Below are 26,717 nucleotides of genomic sequence, written 5' to 3'. Positions count from 1 at the left end.
GCATAAGAGTTAACTCATAAAGCAATAAATCAAAGTAAAGGTACTGAAGCAACACAAAGGAAGATTAAGTTTCAGCGGTTGCTTTCAACTTGTAACATGTATATCTCATGGATAATTGTCAACATAGAGTAATATAACAAGTGCAATATGCAAGTATGTAGGAATCAATGCATAGTTCACACAAGTGTTTGCTTCTTGAGGTGGAGAGAGATAGGTGAACTGACTCAACATAAAAGTAAAAAGAATGGTCCTTCAAAGAGGAAAGCATCGATTGCTATATTTGTGCTAGAGCTTTTATTTTGAAAACATGAAACAATTTTGTCAACGGTAGTAATAAAGCATATGAGTTATGTAAATTATATCTTACAAGTTGCAAGTCTCATGCATAGTATACTAATAGTGCCCGCACCTTGTCCTAATTAGCTTGGACTACCGGATCTTTGCAATGCACATGTTTTAACCAAGTGTCACAATGGGGTACCTCCATGCCGCCTGTACAAAGGTCTAAGGAGAAAGCTCGCATTTTGGATTTCTCGCTTTTGATTATTCTCAACTTAGACATCCATACCGGGACAACATGGACAACAGATAATGGACTCCTCTTTAATGCATAAGCATGTGGCAACAATTATTATTCTCATATGAGATTGAGGATGTGTGTCCAAAGCTGAAACTTCCACCATGAATCATGGCTTAAGTTAGCGGCCCAATGTTCTTCTCTAACAATATGCATGCTCCAACCATTAAGGTGGTAGATCTCTCTTACTTCAGACAAGACGGACATGCATAGCAACTCACATGATATTCAACAAAGAATAGTTGAGGGCGTCCCCAGAAGCATGGTTATCGCACAACAAGCAACTTAATAAGAGATAAAATGCATAAGTACATATTCAATACCACAATAGTTTTTAAGCTATTTGTCCCATGAGCTATATATTGCAAAGGTGAATGATGGAATTTTAAAGGTAGCACTCAAGCAATTTACTTTGGAATGGCGGATAAATACCATGTAGTAGGTAGGTATGGTGGACACAAATGGCATAGTGGTTGGCTCAAGTATTTTGGATGCATGAGAAGTATTCCCTCTCGATACAAGGTTTAGGCTAGCAAGGTTATTTGAAACAAACACAAGGATGAACGGTACAGCAAAACTCACATAAAAGACATATTGTAAACATCATAAGACTCTATACCGTCTTCCTTGTTGTTCAAAACTCAATATTGGATATTATCTAGACTCTAGAGAAACCAAATATGCAAACCAAATTAGCAAGCTCTAAGTGTTTCTTCATTAATGGGTGCAAAGTATATGATGCAAGAGCTTAAACATGAGCACAACAATTGCCAAGTATCAAATTATCCAAGACATTTTAGAATTACTACATGTAGTATTTTCCAATTCCAACCATATAACAATTTAACGAAGAAGAAACTTCGCCATGAATACTATGAGTAGAGCCTAAGGACATACTTGTCCATATGCTACAGCGGAGCGTGTCTCTCTCCCATAAAGTGAATGCTAGGATCCATTTTATTCAAACAAAACAAAAACAAAAACAAACCGACGCTCCAAGCAAAGTGCATAAGATGTGACGGAATAAAAATATAGTTTCGGGGAGGAACCCGATAATGTTGTCGATGAAGAAGGGGATGCCCAAGGCATCCCCAAGCTTAGACGCTTGAGTCTTCTTAGAATATGCAGGGGTGAACCACCGGGGCATCCCCAAGCTTAGAGCTTTCACTCTCCTTGATCATATTGCATCATACTCCTCTCTTGATCCTTGAAAACTTCCTCCACACCAAACTCGAAACAACTCATTAGAGGGTTAGTGCACAATAAAAATTAACATATTCAGAGGTGACACAATCATTCATAACACTTCTGGACATTGCATAAAGCTACTGGACATTAATGGATCAAAGAAATTCATCCAACATAGCAAAAGAGGCAATGTGAAATAAAAGGCAGAATCTGTCAAAACAGAACAGTCCGTAAAGATGGATTTTATTAGGCCACCAGACTTGCTCAAATGAAAATGCTCAAATTGAATGAAAGTTGCGTACATATCTGAGGATCATGCACGTAAATTGTCTTAATTTTCTGAGCTACCTACAGGGAGGTAGACCCAGATTCGTGACAGCAAAGAAATCTGGAACTGCGCAGTAATCCAAATCTAGTACTTACTTTACTATCAAAGACTTTACTTGGCACAACAAAACTCAAAACTAAGATAAGGAGAGGTTGCTACAGTAGTAAACAACTTCCAAGACACAAATATAAAACAAAAATACTGTAGTAAAAACATGGGTTGTCTCCCATAAGCGCTTTCTTTAACGCCTTTCGGCTAGGCGCGAAAGTGTATATCAAGTGTTATCGAAGGGTGGTGCACCTACAGCGGGGTTTGGAGTTTTCTCAACCATGCATAGTATATTGGATACATAAGTTTCAGCGTCTCCCTTTTCATTAGTCTTGGGCTTGCTACTCTCATCAAACAAATTTTCAGGAACAAGCCAAGCATAGTTATTTTCTAGTGCATCATTCATAGCTAGGAGTTTACATGGTATTGGTGCTTTGATCTCCCCACCATCATTAGAATTATTAGTGTACCTTATCCTATCCATGTCCATTTTTTAAAGGAGGCTAACAAAATTAGTATGAGAACCAAGCATATTAAATTTAGCAAAAACCTTTCTAGCCTCTCTTGCTAGACCACCAAATTCTCTAAGAAGGGTTTCTAAAACAAAATCTTTCTTTTCCCCCTCTTCCATATCACCAAGTGTAAGAAACATGTGTTGGATTATAGAATTGAGATTAACAAATTTAGTTTCCAACAAGCGAACTAAATGCGCAACAGCAATTTCATAAGTAGGAGCAAGTTCTACCAAGTGTCTATCTTCAAAATCTTCAACGGTACTAACATGACTGAAGAATTCTTCTATATTGTTTCTCCCAATGATAGACCCTTGTCCTACCGGTATGTTTTTTGTGGTAAAATTAAAAGGAAACATGATGAAATAAGTAAAGTAAATGCAAGTAACTAATTTTTTTTGTGTTTTCGATATAGAGTGCAAGACAGTAAATAAAGTAAAACTAGCAACTAATTTTTTTGTGTTTTGATATAATGCAACAAACAAAGTAGTAAATAAAATAAAGCAAGACAAAAACAAAGTAAAGAGATTGAGAAGTGGAGGCTCCCCTTGCAGCGTGTCTTGATCTCCCCGGCAACGGCGCCAGAAAATATGCTTGATGGCGTGTATTTCACACGTTCGTTGGGGAACCCCAAGAGGAAGGTATGATGCGCACAGCAGCAAGTTTTCCCTCGGAAAGAAACCAAGGTTTATCGAACCAGGAGGAGCCAAGAAGCACGTTGAAGGTTGATGGCGGCGGGATGTAGTGCGGCGCAACACCGGGGATTCCGGCGCCAACGTGGAACCTGCACAACACAACCAAAGTACTTTGCCCCAACGAAACAGTGAGGTTGTCAATCTCACCGGCTTGCTGTAACAAAGGATTAACCGTATTGTGTGGAAGATGATTGTTTGCAGAGAAAACGGTAAAAACAAGTATTGCAGCAGATTTGTATTTCGGTATTAAAAGAATGGACCGGGGTCCACAGTTCACTAGAGGTGTCTCTCCCATAAGATAAAAGCATGTTGGGTGAACAAATTACAGTCGGGCAATTGACAAATAGAGAGAGCATAACAATGCACATACATGTCATGATAAGTACAGTGAGATTTAATTGGGCATTACGACAAAGTACATAGACCGCCATCCAAGTGCATCTATGCCTAAAAAGTCCACCTTCAGGTTATCGTCCGAACCCCTTCCAGTATTAAGTTGCAAAGCAACGAGACAATTGCATTAAGTATGGTGCGTAATGTAATCAATAACTACATCCTCGGACATAGCATCAATGTTTTATCCCTAGTGGCAACAGACACAACACAACCTTAGAACTTTTCGTCACTCTGTCCCAGGTGTCAATGCGGGCATGAACCCACTATCGAGCATAAATACTCCCTCTTGGAGTTACTAGCATCAACTTGGCCAGAGCCTCTACTAATAACGGAGAGCATGCAAGATCATAAACAACACATATGCAATAACTTGATAATTAACATAACATGGTATTCTCTATCCATCGGATCCCGACAAACACAACATAGAGTATTACGGATAGATGATCTTGATCATGTTAGGCAGCTCACAAGATCCAACAATGAAGCACAATGAGGAGAAGACAACCATCTAGCTACTCGCTATGGACCCATAGTCCAGGGGTGAACTACTCACTCATCACTCCGGAGGCGACCATGGCGGTGTAGAGTCCTCCGGGAGATGAATCCCCTCTCCGGCGAGGTGCCGGAGGAGATCTCCGGAATCCCCCGAGATGGGATTGGCGGCGGCGGCGTCTGCGGAAGGTTTTCCGTATCGTGGTTTTTTCGCATCGGGGGTTTCGCGACGGAGGCTTTAAGTAGGCGGAAGGGCGAGTCGGAGGGCCGACGAGGGGCCCACACCATAGGGCGGCGCGGGCCCCTCCTTGGCCGCGCCGCCTTGTGGTGTCGCCACCTCGTGGCCCCACTTCGTATGCTCTTCGGTCTTCTGGAAGGTTCGTGGCAAAATAGGACCCTGGGTCTTGATATCGTCCAATTCCGAGAATATTTCGTTACTAGGATTTCTGAAACCAAAAACAGCAGAAAACGACGAATCGGAACTTCGGCATCTTGTTAATAGGTTAGTTCCAGAAAATGCACGAATATGACATAAAGTGTGCATAAAACATGTAGGTATCATCAATAATATGGCATGGATCATAAGAAATTATCGATACGTCGGAGACGTATCAGAGACCAGTTCGGCATCCTGCCAAAGAGGAAAACAATCGGCTATTCCAAGCCGTACCCCGACGAGTACGATTTGATCCCACTACCACCCAAGTATCGGCTCCCTGAGTTCTCAAAGTTCAATGGATCAGAAGGGTCTAGCTCGATCGAGCACGTGAGCCGATATTTGGCACAGTTGGGCATGATTTCAGCATCAGATCCGCTACGGGTGAGGTTTTTCGCGCAATCTCTCACGGGATCGGCTTTTGGGTGGTACACCTCGTTGCCACCAAACTCAGTCCGGACGTGGAAGCAACTGGAAGAGCAGTTTCATGTCCAATATCACTCAGAGGCTACCGAGGCTGGCATTGCCGATCTGGCACAGGTATGGCAAAGACGCGGGGAAACGGTGTCGGAGTACATCCAGCGTTTCAGGACTGTTAAGAACCGATGTTATTCGGCTCGTCTAAATGAGAAGGAAGCGATCGAGCTGGCAGTGTTGGGCCTCGCAGCGCCGATCAAGGATCTGGCTTTCCAAGTGGAGTACAGTTCACTGGCGCACATGGTCCAGAAGTTAACATTGTATGAACAGCGCCACCCAGAACTGTACCAAGACAAGTTCAAGCGTCCGATAGGCCTAGTCGAGACAGAAGAAGTTGAGGATTCTCCAGGAGACCAGGAAGTGGTCGTGGCTGAATGGACTCGGGGGGCAATTCCCGTGTCCTGCAAATGGGTGAAACCACAAGGGCCTCCAAAGGGGTTTGACTTCGATGTAAGCAAGGCTGAGCAGATATTCGATTTATTGCTCAAGGAAAAACAGCTGAAGTTACCCGAAGGCCATAAAATCCCTACGGCGCAAGAGATGAACGGGAGACCGTACTGCAAGTGGCATCATTCGTTCACCCATATCACCAATGACTGCAAAGAGTTACGTCGGCAGATCCAAACGGCGATAGAACAAGGCCGTTTGATCCTCGGCCAGTTTGCCATGAAAGTGGACACGCACCCGTTTCCTGGCGTCAACATGGTGGGAATCAATCACTCCACGAGGCATCAGCCATGTTTCTCATTTGGTGTTAACATGGCAAGGCCTGTACACCACCATGGCAAGGATAAAGAAGAAAGCAGTCACTCCCGTGGCAAGGAAAAGGAGGAGGCCGGCCCACGCGACCGGCCCCGATATGATGATAGATGATACCTCACCGAGGAACAGGTGAGAAACGTGCGGTACCAATGTCCGCTCTCCGCGCATCTCCTTAACAAGTATGAGCGTCAGTACGACCAACGTCGGCGGTACGACAGAGGTGACGAAAGATATCGTCGGTCTGACGTAAACAATGGAAGATATCGTCGGTATGATAGAGACGACGAAGGATATGAGCACCGCGCTAAGGGGAAGTCAAGGGAGCAGGAAGACATGGATAGACACTGGGACTGTCCTTTCTTTAAGCATTGCTGGGATTCAGGAATGAGCCGATTGCCCACAATCGACAACTGCCCGGAGTGTAGACAACAGAAGAAGGACGCAGGTGAGGTTTCAGTGTTCAAGCGTCTAGGGCCTCTCCCACCTCAGAACAGACGAGCTGAGTCATCTCAAGAGGAAGATTTTGAGGAGTCAGAAGATGAAGAAGAGGATAGATACCACCGGCCAAGGTGGTGCCCTGATGGACTCAGTCACTCCCAAAAGCGTAGGGTTCAGCGGCTACGTAGCTTGGAGCAAGCCGAGGCGCAATACCTGCACACGTTGAGGAAAGCGCGGCCCGATCTGGCCGTGAAAATTCAGCAAACTTTGGACGCGGAAAGTCGTCCACAGAAGAAAGAATGGCGCCCCAAACAGACAAAAGCCGATGCGAGTGCATCGGCTGGCACAAATATGGTGTTCATACTTCCCTCGGAGTTTTGTGCTCCAAGAACCGAAAAAGTGCCGATAGCGCAGTTTGACTGCGGCCCACGACCAGTTATCTTTGAAAAGCCACGAGAGAAGAGCTACAAACATTTGAAAGCCATGTACCTAAAAGGTTATATCAATGGGCAGCCTGTCGGCAAGATGTTGGTTGACACGGGAGCGGCAGTCAATATAATGCCATACTCCATGCTACGGCGTTTGGGACGCTCTAGCGCAGACCTGATCAAAACCAACGTCACACTAAACGACTTCAACGGCCAAGCATCAGAGACGCAAGGCGTCCCGAACGTGGATCTAACCGTAGGCCGAAAAACCATCCCTACATCATTCTTCATCGTCGACGGCAAAAGCACCTACGTTGTCCTGCTAGGGAGGGATTGGATTCACGCCAACTGCTGCATTCCATCTACAATGCACCAGTGCTTGATACAATGGGATGGAGATGAAGTGGAGGTCGTTCATGCAGACGACTCGATCGAGGTCTCAATAGCTGGCATGAATATTTGGGACTTGGAAGACCAAGAGCCGCTCTCTGGAGTCAGCCTGGACGGCTGTGAGCGCATCGAAGTTACAAAAAACGGGGTGAGGCTGGTCTTATCCACCGGCCTGACAGAGTAGCAAGAGCAACGTCAACCGACGTACGTGGCAAGGCCGATCCCTGCGATCGGCCCCAAAAAATAAGCAATGATCTCACCTCAAGCATGTCACGTAGTCGTAGTAGGGAGACTCTCTCCCGTAGTGGAGCCCGAATAAGTTGTAAACCTTCATTGAGCAATGCAATCAAAAAGAAGGCCGATCCCAGCAATCGGCCAAAATTATCCTCGCCATACGATCTGCCTGTGTTCAGCATCGATCTAGCAGGCGACGGAAAGCTAGGATATGGGTTTACATCGGCTGATGAGCTAGAAGAGATTGACATTGGTCCTGGGGATAAGCCACGACCAACATTTATCAGCAAAAAGTTAGATCCGCATCTGAGGGGCCTGATGATAGCCTTATTGAAAGAATACCCAGATTGTTTTGCCTGGGATTACACAGAAATGCCCGGGTTAGACAGGAGCATCATTGAGCATCGGCTCCCTCTTAAGAAAGGATTTCGGCCGTTCCAGCAGCGAGCACGACGGATGAAGGCCGAAATTTTAGAAGAAGTCAAGAAAGAGATCGAGAAGATGTTGAGCGCCGGGTTCATCAGGCCATGCAGGTATGCTGAGTGGATCTCTAGTATCGTACCTGTAGAGAAAAAGGACGGCCGATGGCGCGTCGCCATAGATTTTCGGGACCTCAACAGAGCCACTCCAAAGGATGAGTACCCAATGCCGGTAGCAGAGACATTGATCAATGCAGCCGCTGGTCATAAGGTTTTAAGTTTCATGGATGGCAATGCCGGTTACAACCAAATTTTTATGGCTCCAGAAGATATACACAAGACTGCATTCGAGTACCAGGTTCGGTGGGCTTGTTTGAATATGTAGTCATGACATTTGGACTGAAAAATGCCGGCGCAACATACCAAAGAGCCATGAATTACATCTTTCATGATCCGATCGGCAAGTTGGTGGAGATTTACATTGATGACGTGGTAGTCAAGTCTGTCTCAGTAGAAGGACACCTGGAGGATTTGCGACGCATCCTGGACCGAACTAGAAAATTCGGGCTAAGAATGAATCCAAAGAAGTGTGCTTTTGGTGTGACGGCCAAAAATTCTTGGGCTTCTTGGTTCATGAACGAGGAATTGAGATCGGCCTGAAAAGTCAGGAGGCAGTACGAACAATGAAGCCACCTACCACAAAGAAGGAACTCCAGTGTCTCATCGGCAAAATCAACTTCGTCAAAAGGTTCATCTCTAATCTGTCAGGGCGAATCGAGCCGTTCATGGGATTAGTAAAAATTAAACCTGATGAGGAGTTTCACTGGGGGGGCAGAGCAACAGCGAGCGTTTGACGAGATTAAAGAATATCTAACGAAGCCACCCGTGTTGGTTCCGCCCCAGCAAGACAGACCATTCTATATTTACCTGTCAGTAGCTGATACGTCCATCGCCTCAGTGGTGGTGCAAGTCTATGATGGTCTGGAAAGAGTCGCTTTCTACCTCAGCAGAAGGATGTTGGATGCAGAGACTAGGTACCCTGAGATCGAGAAGGGCCTCTGCCTATTTTTTACCTGCACCAAGCTTCGTCACATCTTTCTGACAGCAGAAATTGTCATCATATGCAAATCACACGTCATCAAACACATGTTGTCGGCTCCTGTTTTGAAAGGCCGACTCGGTAAATGGATGTTTGCATTATCGGAATTTGATCTCCGGTATCAACCTGCGAAAGCAGTCAAGGGACAGGCGTTGGCCGATCTTATCGCCGAACGAATCAACAACGATATAGCAAGCACTGTACGTACGTGCATGGGCCATGTTTTTCGATGGATCGGCTTGTGATGATGGTTGCGGCATCGGCATTCTACTCGTGTCGCCCCGGGGGGCAACCTATTCCTTCTCCATCAGGCTATCTACCCCTTGCACCAACAATGTCGCTGAGTATGAAGCAATACGCAAGGGAATGGAGTTGCTTATTGAAGCCGGGGCAGAAGCAGTGGAACTTTTTGGAGACTCAAAGTTGTTGATTTCCCAGCTCACGGAAGAATACAAATGTGAGAGCGAGTCGCTCTTCCCGTTATGGATGCAATGCCGTGAGCTGATGGCACAATTTAGGTACATAAACTTCAACTGGATCCCGAGGTCGCAGAATACCGAGGCGAACGATCTCGCACGGATGGCGTCGAGGCTACAAAGACGTAGCGAGGAGGAGCCGATGTCCAGGTGCGGTTCATGGAACCGGATGATTGGAGAGCCGATATCTTCAATTACTTGAAAGATTCGGCTCGGGGGCACCTAAACGGATAAGGTACAAGGCCATGAAGTATGTCCTTATTGGAGATGACATGTTCTACAGGACTTTGGAAGGGTTACTTCTCGGATGTACGGGACCAGCCGAGTCAAATCGGCTCTTACACGAGGTACACGAAGGCGCTCGTGGAACTCATCAATCGGCTCATAAGATGAAATGGTTGATCAGGCGATCGGGGTTTTATTGGCCCACCATGCTTGAGGATTGTTTTAATTACTATAAAGGGTGCCAAGCATGTCAGAAGTTTGGGAAAATCCAGATGGTACCCGCATCAGCAATGAATCCCATCATCAAGCCTTGGCCATTTCGAGGTTGGGGCATGGATATGATCGGCAAAATCAATCCTCCGTCGAGCAAAGGCCATGTGTGGATTTTGGCCATCACAGATTATTTTACTAAATGGATAGAGGCCGTCCCTATGAAGTCAGTAGCATCGGCCGATGTTATCAATTTTGTGAAAGAACATGTCATTCACAGATTCGGGATTCCCCAGACTATCACGACCGATGGAGGTTCGGTATTCATTTCTCGCGAGTTTAGAGAGTTCTGCGAGGGCATGGGAATTAAGTTGATCCGATCATCTCCATACTATGCTCAAGCAAATGGGCAAGCTGAAGCGTCCAACGAGAGCCTTATTAAGCTGATTAAGAGGAAAATCGACGAGCACCCTAGACGTTGGCACGAGGTATTGTCAGAGGCTTTGTGGGCTTATCGCATGTCATGTCATGGAGCGATAAAAACCTCGCCATACCATCTGGTCTATGGACAAGAAGCTGTGTTGCCTCGGGAAATCACGGCTGGGTCGAGACGTGTTACGTTTCGGAATGACTTAACAAGCCGAAGAATATGCAGCCCTGATGAGTGATAGCATTGAGGATCTGACGGAACTTAGACTTTGGTCGCTTGAGAAAATTAAAGAGAACAAAGCCAAGGTAGCTCGTGCATATAATAAGAAGGTGAGACCAAAGGAGTTCCACGTTGGTGATCCGGTATGGGAAGCTGTATTGCCATTGGGGACTAAGGATAAAGTGTATGGTAAATGGTCTCCAAATTGGCACGGGCCGTACGAGTCGACCAAGTTTTAAAGGGTAACGCATACATGCTCGAGGAGCTGAGTGGTGCGAAGTTCCCGTGGTTGTCAATGGTCGACATCTCAAGAAATATTTCCCGAGTATGTGGGATGATGGACGAGTGAAATATAGGGGCCGATGCATGAAATCGGCCGGTAATTTTTTTTAAATATGCAAAGCACAACCGATGCATCGACATCGACTTTAGAACTAAAAGCCGATGCGTAGCCATCGACTATAGAGGAACAAATTGTTGCGAGCAGGTATCGGTTACCGTTTGAATTTGGGAATGGTCGCTTGGATCTGTCTAAATAGGTAATTGAGGCTGGCCTTGCTGGCAGTTTTGGTAAAAGACCGATGCGTTGCCATCGGCTCTTCGAGCATTGATCTATTTTGATAATCGGACAAATCAAACATGGAATCCTTCTTCATTGATTAAAAGGGGATTTTTTACAAGAAGAGCCGATTGCTCACAAAAGGAGGATCTACTGCCTAATGTACTACTCCTAGTCCTATTCTAGTAGTGCCTAATCTAGGGGCCGTCGCTGCCCTCGTCGTCGCCATCGTAGCTGTCATCGGCGCTGCTGCCGGCGAAGTCCTCGTCGCTTCTGCCGAAGCCGTCGGCAGGCGCTCCGTACTCCTCCTCGTCGTCGTCATCGTCGTCGTCATCCTCCGACCCGGCGCGGAAACGCTTCACCGGCGGGTACTCGTCGGAGGAGGAGTCATCCTCCGCTTCCTCCTCCTCGTCGGAAGAGGAGAAGCCGTCCCAGGAGAAGAGGTCGTCGTCGCTCTCCTCCTCCAACCCCCCATCCACAAGGAACTGGAGGTTGTCCTCCCCGTCGGTCAAGGAGGCGTCATCCTCTGACCAGACGGAGAAGTCCCAATCCCCTCGTCCCAATGCTGCGGGGCGAGGGCCTCGTACGCCGCCATCGGGTCGAACACCGGCTCGGGCTCGGCTGGAGGAGGATGACCGGAAGGAGATACCCGAGGAGGCGAGAGGAGGAGGAGGAGTCCATGGTGCGAGAGGAGGGTTTTTGTCGATGGCTAATGCGGAACAGGGAGGATGAAGAGGCGAACCGCTCGGGTGAGATTAAATAAAGGGGATATAGTGGGAGATGATTCAATGCTTGGGCAGTTTTCGAGGACGCGGTGCCAGAATTGTCAATCATGCAGAAGTTGAGAAGACAGGGCATCATGATGGAAAGACACTGAAGCGGTTCCGCTCGCAACGCGTGACCCGACGAAGAAAAAAGCGAGTGGTTTTGGAATTATTATTGCCAAAACCAGGGGGCATGTGTTATCACCAGAATTTAGCCGGAAGCGAGGAGATGGGCCGTGATTGAGATGGGCTTAGAGGATATGCACGTAAAATATTTCTGAATCGGCCTTGTACGGGAGTTTGGGCTAGATTGCCCGTGTATCTGTACATTATGGTAGATTTTGTTAGAATTAAGAGATAGAGTTTAGTCGTACACAGTTAGGTTTATTGTAAAGATAGAAAGTCTACGGACTATAAATATGTACCTAGGGATATTGAGAAGGAGGACGATCACGTTCACAACAAACCAATCTAGGCGCATCGCCACCCCTTGTTTCAAGGGTTTCTTCCGGGTAAGCAACATGCTGCCTAGATCGCATCTCGCGATCTAGGAAGTATCAGTTTATTCGTTGTTGGTGTTGCTCGTACTGAAGCCTTTTTGATGGCGAGCAACACCCTTATCGTGGATGTTTTGGGGCTGACGTCGATACTTTCATGATATGCTTGCTTAGCTACGCTGCCCCTCAATATCTAGCTGCCTTTGCACCTATCTTGGGTGTAAGGGCAGCATCTTGCTTGTTCTTTATTTAGTAGATCTGATCCGTTATAGTTGTTCCTTGTTCTCCAAGGATTGGTTTGATATCCGCATGGTTAGGCCTTGCAAACGGGTTGAACGATCCGGTAGTGCGTAAGGTATGGTTTACTAATCCTAGAGGGATTGTTCCGGGGATCGACTTCGTGTTGGTTTTTAGGCCTCTTTAGGACTGGTTTTCCATCATCTTGCGTATCTGCTAGGCTCAACTACGTGTAGGATGTTCCGGTTATATGGTGAAAACCCTAGACTGTCGTAGATTGATTTAACTTTATATTGATAAAGCAGGATCCCCATGTTATCGTAAATCCAACGTGAACCATGGGGTAATCGGCTCTTTGAGCCGATTCACGAGGTAACCTAAGAGCCGATCGGGGCTCGTATTTAATGTTTACGTGTTTGCCATGCAGGAAACTAATCGAAGCAATCCATCACCTTCCTGACCAGGTATAGGTCAGGTGGCACGCCCTTGCATTAGCCAGGACGTGTGCCGGAGCATTGCGGGCCGTCGCCCGACGGACCAGGGGCCTCCATCAGTCCTGGGAGCCTCCCGGCTCTCCGTGTTGCTCGTCGGTGCTCGCCGGTGGGTTTTGGCAGGCAACAGGAACATAAAAAATTATAGATACGTTTGGGACGTATCAGGGTGGAGGTCCCACGAAGGATTCCCCACGCCACGAAGGCTCACCCTTTTCTCCGGAGCCTATCCCACGAAGGAATAGCTCACTCACTTGTGGTAGACTTTGAGGTAGCCTCCAAACCTTCACAATCTTGCCCGGATGCTTCCGGACTCCTCTTGCCCACCTAGGGTTTCCAAGGAACCCTAGGAAGCAAGCTTCTCGATGAATACAAGGGGGAATGAGATTTGGCTTGGTAGAACAGTAGATCGGGTCCTCATCTAACGATTCCCGGAGGGATTTGAGTTTGGGTGGAGGAGGAGGGAGATCCGAGGCTTTTGGTGTTTCTAGCAATGGAGTAAGAGAGAGAGAGCTCAAGAACAGCTTGTAGTGTAGTGCCTAACTGTTCAGAGGTAGGAGAAGGCCTATTTATAGTGTTCTTCGAAATATGGCCGTTGGTCACTTGCCACCTCATCTTTTCTCTCGACAAACCCGGTCAACCGGACCACTGACCGGATTGTCCGGTGCAGAGGCCGGTCGGACCGGGCCAGAGACCGGAGGACACTTTGCGTCGTCCAGGAGCTCCTCCGGTTGGCGCCCGGTTGGCGACCGGTCGACCGGACCGTACGCCGGACCCGCCGGTCTGTAGGCCGGCAGACCGGGCAGCAGACCGGACCACTTAGGCGCTCTTTTGACGCCCGGTTGGCGCCCGGTTGGCGACCGGTTGGCGACCGGTAGACCGGGCCGCACGCCGGACTGGCCGGTTGGGTGGCCGGCTGACCGGTCGGCAAACCGGATTTCTGCTGTAGACCCCTTTTCGATTGTTGTTGAAGTGGGGGGTCTCCTTTAGCCTTCTTGTTCCTTTGATACACCATTTATGCCTCTTTGCCTAATACCTGAGATTATCCTTATAAACATATTAGGCCAAATACTCTAGCACGGTGTCATTGTTATCAAAATAATGGATAAGGGTAAAATACCCTTACACATGAAGCAAGCCCAGGACCAACAAAATTTCTTCTGAACGTCGCATTTAGTGGGGAAGACTCCAACACCTTAGCGATCGTATCGCCCCTTGTGATGGACAATGTTGCATAGAGCTGAATATTGTTTTAAGAATGTAGCATTATCTAGCCATTTATCATCCCAGAACTCTCCTTAATTTCAAAGAAACCGTATGGTAATAAGAAGTGTTTCTTCTTAATTCGCCGTTAGTCCACCCCAGAAGCATGAGTCACCGGGTTTTCATTAAACTTTGGACAATGCACTATAGCCAATGTGTTTTATAGTTAGAAGGTTTTTCCATAGTCCATCTTCGATAAGAAGCTTCAAAACCATTTATCACGGAGAGCTATATTTCTGAACTCAAAGTCATGAAACTATGACTGCACTAGCAAAAATATTGTGTATCTTTCTTTCCGTGCACTGGAAAAGTTGGAAATTATCGTTCATACACTGATAGCGAATGGAAGCACTTTGGTGTGCCTGACGATTTGCGGCATTCTAGCGCCAGCCCGATAGAAAGCACCTTGGCCCACCAGTTTGGCAGTGTTGTCGGTCTTTGACCTCCAACGCGTCATCATGCTTAGGTAGGAGAGATATGTTCTTTTTTTGTGAGCTGATTTTGTTCGGCATCGATGCTTGGCTTTGCTTAGAGCATCTTCACCGGTAGTCCTCGAATATGCATCGACAAGGGTGCTGGTACCTTCGTTTGGGGACGCCGGCACTGCATCCTCTATTTGGGGGAGTTGTTCCCATATCGGCGCCCTCAAAACGGCAGCCCCCAATTTTTTTTTCTTTTTACAATATTTTGTAACAACATATTAATCATATTTTATTCATACAATCACACAAATAGAATTAAATTATTCATACAATCAATCAAACAAATAGTACTTAAATTATTCATACAACCCAACAAACAAATAGTACTTAAATTATTCATAATGCAAACAAATAGAAATAAAATCATGCATTGTTGGCTGCTCCTCTCCTCGCCCACAAATGCGCAGCTAGATCCGCCTTCAGCTATGCATGGACACCTGCATCTCAAATTTCATTGTGCATATGAAGAAAAGCAGCAAATTCTTGGGGTACATGCTCTACCTCAGCTAGTGGCCCTTGATAGTTAAATGGATGATCATCCTGCACAGGTGTGTCACGCTCGCTCTCAATGATCATGTTGTGGATGATCACACAGGCGTTCATCACCTCCCACATCTGTGCCTCAGACCAAGTGAGAGCAGGGTACCTGACAATGGCGAAACGCTGCTGAAGCACCCCAAAAGCACGCTCAACATACTTGCGTGTTGCTTCCTGACATGTTGCAAAATAGGCTTCCATCTCGTTTGATGGAGAGGGAATTGTCTTCACAAATGTAGCATACGTCGGGTAGATACCATCAGCTAGATAGTACCCTTTGTTGTATGCGTGGCCGTTTACCTCAAAGTTCACGGCAGGAGCTTGTCCCTCAGCTAGCCTGACAAACACCGGAGAGCGCTGCAGCACGTTGATATCATTGTTTGTTCCTGCCATACCAAAAAAATGCATGCCAAATCCAAAGCTCATGGTCTGCCACCGCCTCAAAAATGACATTGCACTCACCAGTATGCCCCTTGTAGATCCCCTCCCAAGCAAAAGGGCAATTCTTCCTGCCCCAATGCATACAGTCAATACTTCCGAGCATCCCAGGAAACCCTCTTGCTGCATTCTTTTGCAGGATCCGAGCTGTATCATCTTCTCTTGGTGCTCTCATATAGTCTTTAGCAAACACTGCTATGACGGCTCGGCAGAACCTGTAGAGAGTCTATGTACATGTCGACTCTGCCATCCGTAGGTAGTCATTGGCAATATCTCGAGGAGCTCTATATGCAAGACAGCGCATCGCAGCAGTGCACTTCTGAATTGAGGTGAAGCCCCACAAACCTGTGCAATATTTCTTGGCCATGCAGTAGTTGTCGTACTCCCTGGCGTCGTGGACAATCTTCAAGAACAGGTCCTTGTTCATCCTAAACCGGCGCCGAAATTCCTTCGGAGAATGAGTCGCGTCGGCGTCAAGCAGCATTGCGCCGGCTTCACGATGCCGGTTGATGTTCCTCCTCTTGCCTGGCTTTGAGCCGCCGCGCCGAGGCACGACGAAGAAAGGCTGGCGAACGCGCATCATGTTCGTTAGAATCAGCTGCTGCTGTTGCCGCCGAACAGCCTGAGCGTCCTGCACCTCCGTGAACAGCTGCACCATCATCTCGTCGTCGATGTCCATCGCGGCAATCGGACGAACACCTTGCGGGCGAGGCGATACTATCGCGGTGGCGACGAGATCTGTTCCGGGCGAAACAGCGGCCGCCGATCGAGGGGGTGGCGGCCGTGTAGATGGACGACGGTTCCTAGACAGTCGGTGATGTCTATTGCAAGCAGGGGGCGTGGCGGCGACGGCGACGGAGGCGATCTAGAGGGGTGGGAGTCGCCTCGGGCGTGTGTAGGAGGTGGAAAATCGGTGTGTCTGGCTGCCAGGCGGAGCCCACGCTCGTTTTCAGACGCGCCGCGAGGTGTCGGCGCGCCCGATTCGCGCCCTTGGCGATGGGGCCGGCACGGGGTTGCCGGCGATTCTATTTGGCTCCAAAATTGGCCGGCGCCGTTTGGGGCGCACCGGTGCGAGCTCATTTTTGCTGCCGGCCCCCAAAATGCTATCGGGGCCGCTATCGGGACCGCCGGTGGAGATGCTCTTAGCTTTTAAAAATAATGAATGGTATATGGTTGTATGCATTAATCAATGCAGAGACTAAAGATTATCATCCTTTTCAAAAAAAAAATCTGTAAGAACCATCTTATCTTCGACACAGAACTGAGTTTGCTCGCAATTACGCAGTCGTAGCGCTAATTGATCGAACACCTAACCCTACAAACTTTTACCTCATCCAAGTAACTCGTGGCATTGCTGACACCACCGAGGTGCTCACTATCCTTATTCTCGGTCCATAGGACCATGTCACTGGCGTTGTCAAGCTCACAGGGACGAGTAGGACGATGGAAAGCTCACGAGAATTCTCGGTGGTGGCAACGAGCCCACGAGGGCATTGGGCACAAGACATGCCTGAGCGAGCTTAGGGCAGCCATAGTGGACGTGGTGCTGGATCCGGCTGCGGAGGAGACTCTCCACAAAATTTAGGGCTAGACGAGTGGCGTTTGTGGTGCGAGTGAGGAGTCCGTGACCCGATGGTGGCATTGAGAGATGCGGTGGATAAGATATGGAAAATTTCAGCTTGGTGGTTGGCTCTCCCTCGCGCCCGAAAGTGACTAGACTTTTGCTTCTTCTTTTTTTTGGAAAATGATTCTACTCCCTGGGGGATGATACGCTCGCAACCTCCTGCTTCTATGCGTGCCACGCGTCCCACGTGGCCCACGTACGCCCCACCGCTTCCGATGCATGCCATCCACTCGTTTCCTTCTTGGATAAGGCCGATGTGCTCATCCTCCTCTACAACGCTATGCTCCCCGGTCTCCACAGCGTTGCCACCGGTTCACCAAGCGCCGCGCATCGCATATCTTGCCAGCCTCACACGGGTCGTTTCAAAGCACCGGCGCTGCATATCCTCTCTCCTCCCCCTCCGTCTCTCCCTCTCTGTCGCCCATGGAGCTCGCGCCGCCGCTAGATGGATGCTGAGCGCCACGCTAATACTCTCTTGTGTTGCCGCGCCCTAGTTCTCGCTGCCGGTCTATGTTGGATGGGATCAGGCGCCATCCAAGCAGACTGGTTCGCCGCGGGCGACTGCTTCGCCGCTGGGATGCGATCACAGACTGGCTCGGAGTTAGGGTATGCAGTATGCAGGTGCAGCTGGGCACGCTGTGTTCGATGGCCGGGCTCCAGTGTGGTGTAGGGCACGATGCTACTACTTTGGGCGCATGGGGTTTGCTACCGACGGAGGCCGGCGTTGCTACCGATGGAGGGTGGATTTGCTACCTAGGCCTCTGGCGTTGCTACCGATAGAGGGTGGCTTTTGCTACCGGTGGAGGCCGGGTTTGCTACCTTAAGCTGGTGTTGTTGCCTTGGGAAGATGGAGTTGATTCAACCTTGGACGGTGCTGATGCCGGTTGCAGGCGAGGTCTCCTTTGATGTCACCGAGGATTTGCAACATATGAATAATTATTTTGCTAAAAAGTTTTTTTTACGGTTTTGCTACAATTGCAAAATATGTTTGCTACTAGAGTCTCCGGTGAGTTCTTCGGCGAGTTTCCGTCAATGTCTCCGACGATATCCATTTTTTGCTATAATAGTATTTCTTTTGCTACGCACTCTCTGGCGAGGTCTCCTGCGAGTCTTCAGTGGTCTGTTTGGCGAGCTCAAACTTTTTCTTTTATTTCACGAATGAACCGTTTTTTGCTAAAACGAAAAAAATATGATTTTTTTTACTACTCGACAATAAAAAAGGACACGTATCAGCACGGGACCAGGAGGCTGGAAAATCAGATCCTGGAACGCCCAATACTGTTCCTTTTTTTGCCGGAATTTAGGGAACTTAGGGCATCTCCAAGCGCGCGACCCAAACGGACGCGCTGGGCCGTCCATTTTGGGCCGTTTGGGTGGCCGAGCGGACACGCGGACAGCGGCCCGCGTCCGTGTGTCCGTTTGGGTCGTGCGCTGCGCCCAACGCGCGGACGCATCGCAGAACCGGAGAAACACGAAAACAAAAAAAAAGTGGCAAATTTAAACGAAATTTCATTCAACATATGCCCTATTTTGGGCAAATAAAACTAACAAAAGAAGCCCCTATATGGGCTTTTAAATTTAAACTATAAACCCTCTATTAGGGTTTGGTCGGCGGCGCGGTGGCCGCCGGTGCGCTGCTGTGGTGACCCGGCATACCACTGCATGGTGTAGTATGCAAGTCTGATATAACACCAATGAAACACCGTTCCACTAGTATTATATCGCTCAGAGTGGTACAACAGAAACATATGCGGGTCTAAGGTATGTCTATAGAATTACAACATCAACTCTGTTACATAAGATCATCACAGCCTCCTACTTTACAATGAGGTAAAACTGCAAATAAACTCCAGAAGAACGACTCGTAGTCTAATCTTATCACGAACTCTATTTGTAGAGTATTTGACTAGCTATAGGGCTATGAATAGATTCTAGCTAAATAGGAGCTAGGTTTAAGAAGCTAGTTCCCTTCTATGGCTAAACTATGTTTTCTCCTCGTTGGATGTGATATCTGACTCCACTGACAGGGTCCTGTCTCTTGAAGTAGTTGTTGACTCCTCGGCCTTTGAGTTGCACTGTAGATCCTCCTTCGATGCCTCCATATCTAAGCAGGGGATTTAAGAGTGGGATGAGTACGAGCGTACTCAACAAGTTCATTATAGGAAAGAGGTGTTTAATGAACTAGCTACGGTATTAGACCAGAAAGTCTAATACCAATGCAGGTTTTGATAAACATTTCTTCAAGAGATTGCTTTTATTTCAAAGTCCGTCAGCCTTCACCGGTTTAGTAGAACTTCATGGAGCTCCTTTCCGGCCGTGTTCGCAGTTCCATATCCCGGAACAGGGAGTGACAGGTCACGGTTCTTTACACTCTGCAGAGGTGTGTTGCTTTACCCATAAGAGATCTTAACCTTGGTTCCAACCGGGCGTACTCCCCGTCCACACTTCCTTTGGTGTGAGGCCCGGTATAAGGTCTAGCCAATCATGTTCCTCCGCTACCTCGAACACCCACCTTTTGTTGCATGCCCCGACCCTGGGTCCTCGCCGGTCCCATTATTCCCACTCACGGGTGGACCCCGACCACGACAATAGTTTGGGACTCGTTAACCAAACTCCTTCGCCGGTAGCTGCAACCCATCATAGACCGCAATACCGTGGGGACTTAAGGCTTCCCCAGCCAACCGCTTGCTCTTCGAGCGACAAGTGTCTACGGACTATGCCGTGGGGACTTAAGGCTTCCCCAGCCAACCGCTTGCCCTGACAGATACAAGTGTCTACGGTAAAGCGCATCCGTTGATGAACGAGAGGTGGAAACACTTTTGACTACTCCGTCCCACTCCGGATCTTATGGTTAACACGGGTATTACGGCACAATAATCACTGGCGACATTTGTTGTTTAATCCTAGATGGATATAAACCCTTGCAATGGAACCTCCACCATATCAACACAATCCATGGTTCCATTGCCCACCACATAGTCATATTATATTATAACCTATATCAAAGTTGAACCCTTTTAACGGAAGGAGATCGATTTGGGCACTGTTCCCTCCACGTTTTTCTCCAATCAAATTTAAACACGTACTCTTTTTTTACTGTAGCCGCGCGAGCGGTTCCCGTAAATGCGCCAGATTTGTTTCTTTTTCTCCTTTTTTTTCGTATGTACAACTCGCGGTTACCGGGAGCCAGCCGGTGGATCCATAAATTGTGGATCGGTTTCTTTCTTTTCTTTCCTTTCGTTTACCTCTAATTTCCGGTGTTCCCGGTCTTCACCGATCGTGCATGTCTTTAGACTTCCACAGTCATCCTCCCATTGACACGTATGTTTTTTACGTGTCCATCTTCTTTCTCCATCCTTCTTTCAACCGCTTTTCTTTTTCGTAAATTCCTCTCTTCCTCAATTTCCGAGTCCATACCTAGCTTACAGGTTTGTGTCGGAGAGTCCGCCGTTTCTTCCTTCATCATGTTCTTCTTCTTCCTCATTCGGATTTCCTTGCCTCTGTTTTGCCAGGTTCTAATCTTTTGTTTCCCTCTGCTTCTGCCTCATATTTTGAGTCGCTTTGTCCTGGCTGAGTTAATCTTCTTTGTTGCAGGTCTCAGAATGAGAAGGGATGGCGGGGCGAGGCCGCCGCCTCTGCATTTGCTTCTGTCGCGACGCCATGGGCTGGAGGACTTAACTTCTATCCATGCTCAGATGTCGTTCTTGCCATTGCCTGCGCGGTCTGTGCCACCGCTTCCTTCATCCGTGCCCTTGCATCCGTCTTCGTCGCTGTGTAGCTGGCCTAGCCTCGATGAGCTGTCTTTTGGGTCGACGGGCCATTGCTCATCGTATTCCCGCGGGCGTGCCCCAGGCTTCTATGCCGCCGCTGGTGTTGTTGGCATCCCAGTTGTTGATTCGGTTGTTGCTGCTGCCTCTGGTGCCTCCGATCACCTGCCGTCTCGGGTTTTCCTCTTGGTTGCTACTGATTCTCTGGCTGTTCCTCGGCCTGGTGCGGGTGTACACCGGGGATCTGGTTGTTCGTGTGGGCGATCACTTTCCGCTTCAGTTCATCCACCTCTACGCCGGCAGCTTCATCTGCAAGGTGTTGCTCCCGCTGCCGCTGTTGGCCGTGGTCCTTTTTTGCCAGCTGTGTGTGTTCCTTTCTGTCTGCTGCCTCTCGTGTTCCTCTGCTGATTGCTGGCTCTATCCACCCTTCTTCGCCTGTGCGTGGTCAGACTGCTGATTCTTCGTGCTCTTGGCCGGGGTGGACCTGTCGTTCATCGTTCCATTGCCTCCTCAACTTTGTCCGCTGTTGCTTCTTCCAGGTACGTTTCTTCGGAGCATACTCTTGCCTTGCATGTATTGTCTGACGTAGAGGCTTGGAGGCGGGAGATAGGGTTACGCAAGCACCCTGTTGAACAGGTTCCTGATGCAGCTGCCGTTGGTAATTCCTTCTTCTGTCTTACATGTAGTTTATCCTGTCTCTGCAGTTTCAGAATTTTTAACTTAGAGATGGGTGGAGCAAATCAAAGAGATGGGATGTTAATGTTGGTAGGTAGCATATCATTTTTTCCATATCTTTTTGTTCGTAAGGTAAAATAGATTAAAGGTGTAGGATTGCACCTTACACATGACACTGGGATGCTAAATTAGGGATAGTAGTACAGATGATGTGGAATAGGGGTGTTCATCTATCAAGCTACTCATCTATCAAATCGATGCCAGTTTTATTAATTAGGATGTTGTGTTCACATGGTTGTATTACCGAAAAATTTAAATCAGTATGGATGGAAGAAAACCAGCGTCCACCAAAAGAACAAGAATATAGGATGCCCAATCCATTGCTTTATGTGTCATAGATATACTTATAACATATGCTGTATTATATTATGGTGTAATTGTGTTGCCATTTAAGCACATTTACATGCCTAGGTTGTCTATTCTGGTTCAAAGTTTAGTCAGCTTCGCCTGGGTCTTGCCTGCCTCCTGTTTTATGAAACTTTGTTAGATATTATGCCCTGCTTATTTTCTTGCTTTTTTATCTTCCCGTGTTCAGCATGATTGTAGTACCATGCACTTGCAACCATTGTATCTCAGACAGTGAGACACTGGTAATGTTTGAAAGGTACACTTTGCATGAATTAGGAAGATTTTCCTACCAGGTAGGTTTAATGAAATTCACATCGTGCCAGTGTTAGCTTAGGTTGAGGTAGCTGTTTATTTCAGAAAGAATGTGCCCTGGTTTATGCAAATGTCGGTTGCTTTCTTATCTGCCTTCTTTTTGACTAAAGAGTTATGCGCTGTTTATTTTTGTAGGCATTATTCAGATGCACCCGGGTGGTTCTTCCTTATCCTTTATTGGCGTCCCTTTCTGGGGCGAGTTCCTCTAATCCTGGTTTGCTTGCTGTTACTTCTGGTCTTGCTTTGCTTTTTATATCCTACCTTCTGGTTTCTTTGTGTTTTTTTACTTTTCACTTATTCGTTTTGCTTATGTTTTGCTTTTTCTAGGCCTTTACATGGACTCTTCTGACGATGAATCTCCTGCTGGGTTGTTGTGTCCACCTGCTGATTCGCTCGGTGGTGAGGGTGGCCTGCCTGCCTCACGCCGCTGGACTCCTCTTCCACCCATTCATTCTGACGGTTTCGAACTTTCAATCATATTGGTACACCTGCTGCTTCGCCGTCTTCTGCTGGTCATCCTATCTATGGTTGTGATTTTGGGGCTGGATCATTTCTGTCTCTGCCTTCTGATAACATGCCTACTACGCCGGTATTGTCTTTTAGGTATAGGATCTCGCAGTTCGCGTCCAGGTACGGATTGTTCATTGTTTTGCTTTTTGTCTATTCTTGCGAACCTCACTATGCAGAGTTCAACGCCTCCAGTATCTATTCCACCGGTGAGGCCTGCTGCTTCTTCTCTCTTCATCACTGTCTCTCAGTCAGTTCTTTGCGGTTTTCCTACGAATTTAGGTTTCTCTTTTTTCCTTGGATTTAGCCTTATATTTCTTCTTTGGTTTGGTTTCACTCCCTTGCTTACTGTCTGATCCTTGCTGTTTATTATATTCCTGATTGTTTACACTTATTTGCTTACTTACATCTGTCCAATACCCTGCACTTTACTGTACATTCATCATGGCTACTGATTTTTCAGATTTCTATATGTTCATCATGGGTGTCAATGTTTACTAATCATCCTATCTTGCAGGAAATTTGCAGTAGTAGCAATGCAGGCAACCTCGGTCAGAGATATCAAACCTCGAGGATCTCCGAGGCGTGCTGTTGTGCGCATCACACGGATGTGGGACAATATGAACAAACAGCATGAGCGCTATGAGATAGGCTTCATGTTCGTTCATCATTTGGTACTTTCTTCACACCAGCATGTATTACCGATCCCTTTACCGTTCCTGCACATGAAACATATGCAATTAGTCTACCCTTAAGATCCAATTATTTATCAATTTTTACATAGTCAAACCGTCAACAATTTTGTTGTCTAACATTATGCAAGCCTATTTAGCTATCTTTTCGTACTTGCTCTATTCTCCTCAGCATTACCCTTTGGTACCTTTACTTTTCGATATATATCTTCATCATTGCCTATGCGAACACTTGTGATGTCCATTCAGTCATTGTCGCCTGCACTCAAAATGCATGCAATCAGCTTCACATTCACGTTCCATTGATATTCTTACAATGTTACACATTTGCCAGTAAGTCTTAGTCACGGACAACATGTCCCATCAAATGTACATTTACACGGATAGAAGTTTCTCTACTCTCGGACCGGATAGACCAATTTAAAGATGAACTAAAGGAAGGCATACTTTACAAGCTGGAGTCGTTTATGATCGTTGGCCCCCGGAAGAACTATAGAGCAGGAGATCACTATTATAGGATTCGGATTTCACAGAACACAAAAGTAAGGAGAACATGCCTGAGACTGTGAACTTCCCCCTATATACATCGTTGCAAAGTCCTTTGATGCTCCTATCAGGTTTCTATTAGAAGCAAGGCATACATTGTACACCATACTGTCTGCACATGCTCATTTTGTTTCCTATGTATGCGCCTGCTAAACAACAGTTGATCTACGCAGGTACAAGCTGAAGGTTAGCGTAACAGATGTGGAACCAAACGCTGACAATGTGCCCGTCACTGGCCACTTGACATTCCTCGGCGAGAGTGGCGAGGCTCTCGCAGGAAAAGAGGCAGATCTTCTTGCTCCACTCACTAAATGCCGTCCTAATTATGTCCGCGCTGCTATTAGTGCCACAGTTGGCAAGAAGTGCACTATCATCGCCGAGGTAGACCAGGAGACCTACGATGCTGATCCTCGGATAGTGTTTCTTACCGTCTCGAAGGCCCGGCTAATCACTAACACAGTGCCTCAGATCTTCTACCGACACTAGCCTTGCAATAGCTGATAAGACGATCGCTCCAGCCGATGACCTCGAAGGCACACAGGGCCACCTCCCAGAAGGCTCCAGCTCACAGACAACGCCTTCGAAGGATATAACTGGACCAGCCGATGATGACGAACCAGAGGTAAAAAGTAGCCTACACGGTTCTCTATAAATAACTGCTCCGATGTGTTCTAATTTCTTTTTCTACCAGGACATAGGTAAGGCAATCAAACATAAGAAGTGGAAGAACACCAACGACAAGAAATAAGGACCTGCCATCTGCCAAGGCATTATTCAAAGGGAAGAAGTAGCATTAGCCTTGCCAGGTTATTGTCTAGCCCACCTGATGATTATGTACCTCATATCTCATCGTAACCATCCACTGATTCTACATCTTATTTTGATTATAGGCTGTCATCACAGGACAAGGCTAGGACAAGCGCATCGTCAAGGAAATCAAGCAAGTAAACCAACCACCCAGCTGCAAATAAAGCTTCTCATCAACCTGTCAGCTTATGCTATTAGGTCTATCTTAACTAATAGTATCCTAGGTGAATAGCCTTGCAGTCTCCTAAGATTGCATACCCAAAACTCAATGTGTGAGTGTTTGCTCTTCAAATCTCAAGTATGATTATCTATGTACAGTTATCCAATATGCATACCTTTAATTATCCACTACTATATGTACCCTGAGACTTAATAAAGCACCACTGTTCTAACTATGCTACCGATCTATCCTTTATTACTGTTAGTCTGGTACTTTCTTCCGTTGGCTTACATATACTGCGGCGACTCCATCAGTTGTTGCTAAGCCTGCCAACTCCTTCGTTATTAACCTCCTTAACCTAAAGTAGCTCTGTTGTCTCTTACATTGTTACACAAGAGGGTAAAATATCTTGCCAAATTAACTGTTCCAAAAACAAATACATCTGTGCAACTTATACTTTATCCCCGTTGGTTTTGTTTGTACAGATTAAATCTTACATAGATCCTCCCTCACTACACTACGAACAAAACTATTTAAATTGTTCTTTAAAATTCTTTTTTCTGATTAGAGATGATAACCGTATACTCCTGTTGCACAACCTTTACTGTTTTCAGCTATTACATTGTTCCTTTTAGCTTATAAGAAACACATAGGTTCTCGATGTAAATATTCAGATTTCTTCTTACGGTGTCTCCTCCAGATGATGCTGCCTATATGCTATGCATTTTAGTTTCCAAAACATGCACACAAGCAATTCAGTTATGAAAGACAGTTTTGCAATCAAATTTAAAGCAACATTTCCCCACATACACGAGCACGGAGACGGCAGAATCATACCCAGACCATCGACCCCGTCACGGCGGACGGTGGCAATGACGACCAATCGCTGGTCGCGGCAAAGTCGACGGGCGCCGCCTCCACCCAGGCACAGCCGACGGGCCCCACCTCCGCCCAGGAACAGTTTCGTCACGAGAGAGGCATCGTCACCTCCCTCTGCTCGCCCTATGTGCTCAGCTGCCTCAGCTCCCGGGCCGCCGCGGGCGGAAGCGAGTTCGTGCTCGGCGGCTCACTCGCCGACGAAGCGAAGAGGAACGCAGATAGCTTCGAGGAGGATGCCGTCTCAGATCCCCGCCTTCTTCCACCGATCCCATCGCAACTCCGCCCGCCACTCACGTGGATCCTATTGCAAGGATTCAGCAGAGGCATAGCACGACGGAACCATCCTCCGGGGAAGAAGATAGAGCTAGGGGGAGTGCTCCGGTGTCCCCCCCTCAGCTCCATCTTTCTAAAAAGTTGGAGCTGCTCCAGTTTTTTTTTTTTTTTGATTGGTGGAGTTGCTCCAACTTTTGACACAAAAATATAGAGTTGGTTCCGTGAAACAGAAAAATATGGAGCGGCTGTTTATTTACGTCATACTGCCACTGATAAGTGAGTTACGTAAGTCTTATCATTCTGCCCCTCCTCGCCCA

General features: G+C 47.2%; 1 protein-coding gene and 1 long non-coding RNA gene across 17 annotated transcripts; one reads left to right on the top strand and one right to left on the bottom strand.

The window, feature by feature from the left end:
- Positions 1–20,320: 20,320 nt before the first annotated feature.
- LOC124660329 lies at positions 20,321–26,490 on the bottom strand. Of its 6 annotated transcripts, none has more exons than XR_006989857.1 (4): positions 26,086–26,490; positions 23,890–23,994; positions 23,611–23,762; positions 20,321–21,839 (listed from the first exon to the last, which is right to left on the bottom strand). It is a non-coding gene; the product is annotated as an uncharacterized LOC124660329 (long non-coding RNA). The 6 variants fall into 6 exon arrangements; XR_006989856.1 differs by having other exon boundaries at positions 23,914–23,994; XR_006989860.1 differs by having other exon boundaries at positions 23,924–23,994.
- Positions 20,578–25,483, top strand: LOC124660328. 11 transcript variants are annotated; one of them, XR_006989854.1, is made up of 11 exons: positions 20,587–20,886; positions 20,969–21,680; positions 21,846–21,906; positions 22,672–22,750; positions 22,864–23,018; positions 23,140–23,166; positions 23,239–23,252; positions 23,561–23,717; positions 24,455–24,903; positions 24,973–25,087; positions 25,172–25,483. XR_006989854.1 is itself a non-coding variant. In XM_047198135.1 (4 exons), the coding sequence occupies exons 2-4, from the start codon at positions 21,062–21,064 to the stop codon at positions 21,858–21,860; spliced, it is 501 nt and encodes a 166-aa protein (XP_047054091.1). In that variant the 5' UTR covers positions 20,578–20,886; positions 20,969–21,061; the 3' UTR covers positions 21,861–22,665. The 11 variants fall into 11 exon arrangements, 1 of the variants encoding a protein (XP_047054091.1); XR_006989853.1 differs by having other exon boundaries at positions 20,586–20,886; positions 23,140–23,717; positions 24,455–24,662; positions 24,742–24,903; XR_006989847.1 differs by adding an exon at positions 24,070–24,277 and having other exon boundaries at positions 20,586–20,886; positions 23,140–23,717.
- Positions 26,491–26,717: the final 227 nt, after the last annotated feature.

The sequence above is a fragment of the Lolium rigidum genome, chromosome 6, assembly GCF_022539505.1.
Source record: "Lolium rigidum isolate FL_2022 chromosome 6, APGP_CSIRO_Lrig_0.1, whole genome shotgun sequence".
Lineage (NCBI taxonomy): Eukaryota > Viridiplantae > Streptophyta > Magnoliopsida > Poales > Poaceae > Lolium > Lolium rigidum.
The sequence above is the reverse complement of the archived record's forward strand: the minus strand, read 5'-3'. Positions and strand labels throughout refer to the sequence as shown.

Coding starts and splice junctions, on each gene's coding strand:
- LOC124660328 (XM_047198135.1), top strand. CDS start 21,062: ATGCTCAGATGTCGTTCTTGCCATTGCCTGCGCGGTCTGTGCCACCGC. Junction 21,458..21,590: donor CCGGCAGCTTCATCTGCAAG/GTGTTGCTCCCG, acceptor GTGCGTGGTCAG/ACTGCTGATTCTTCGTGCTC.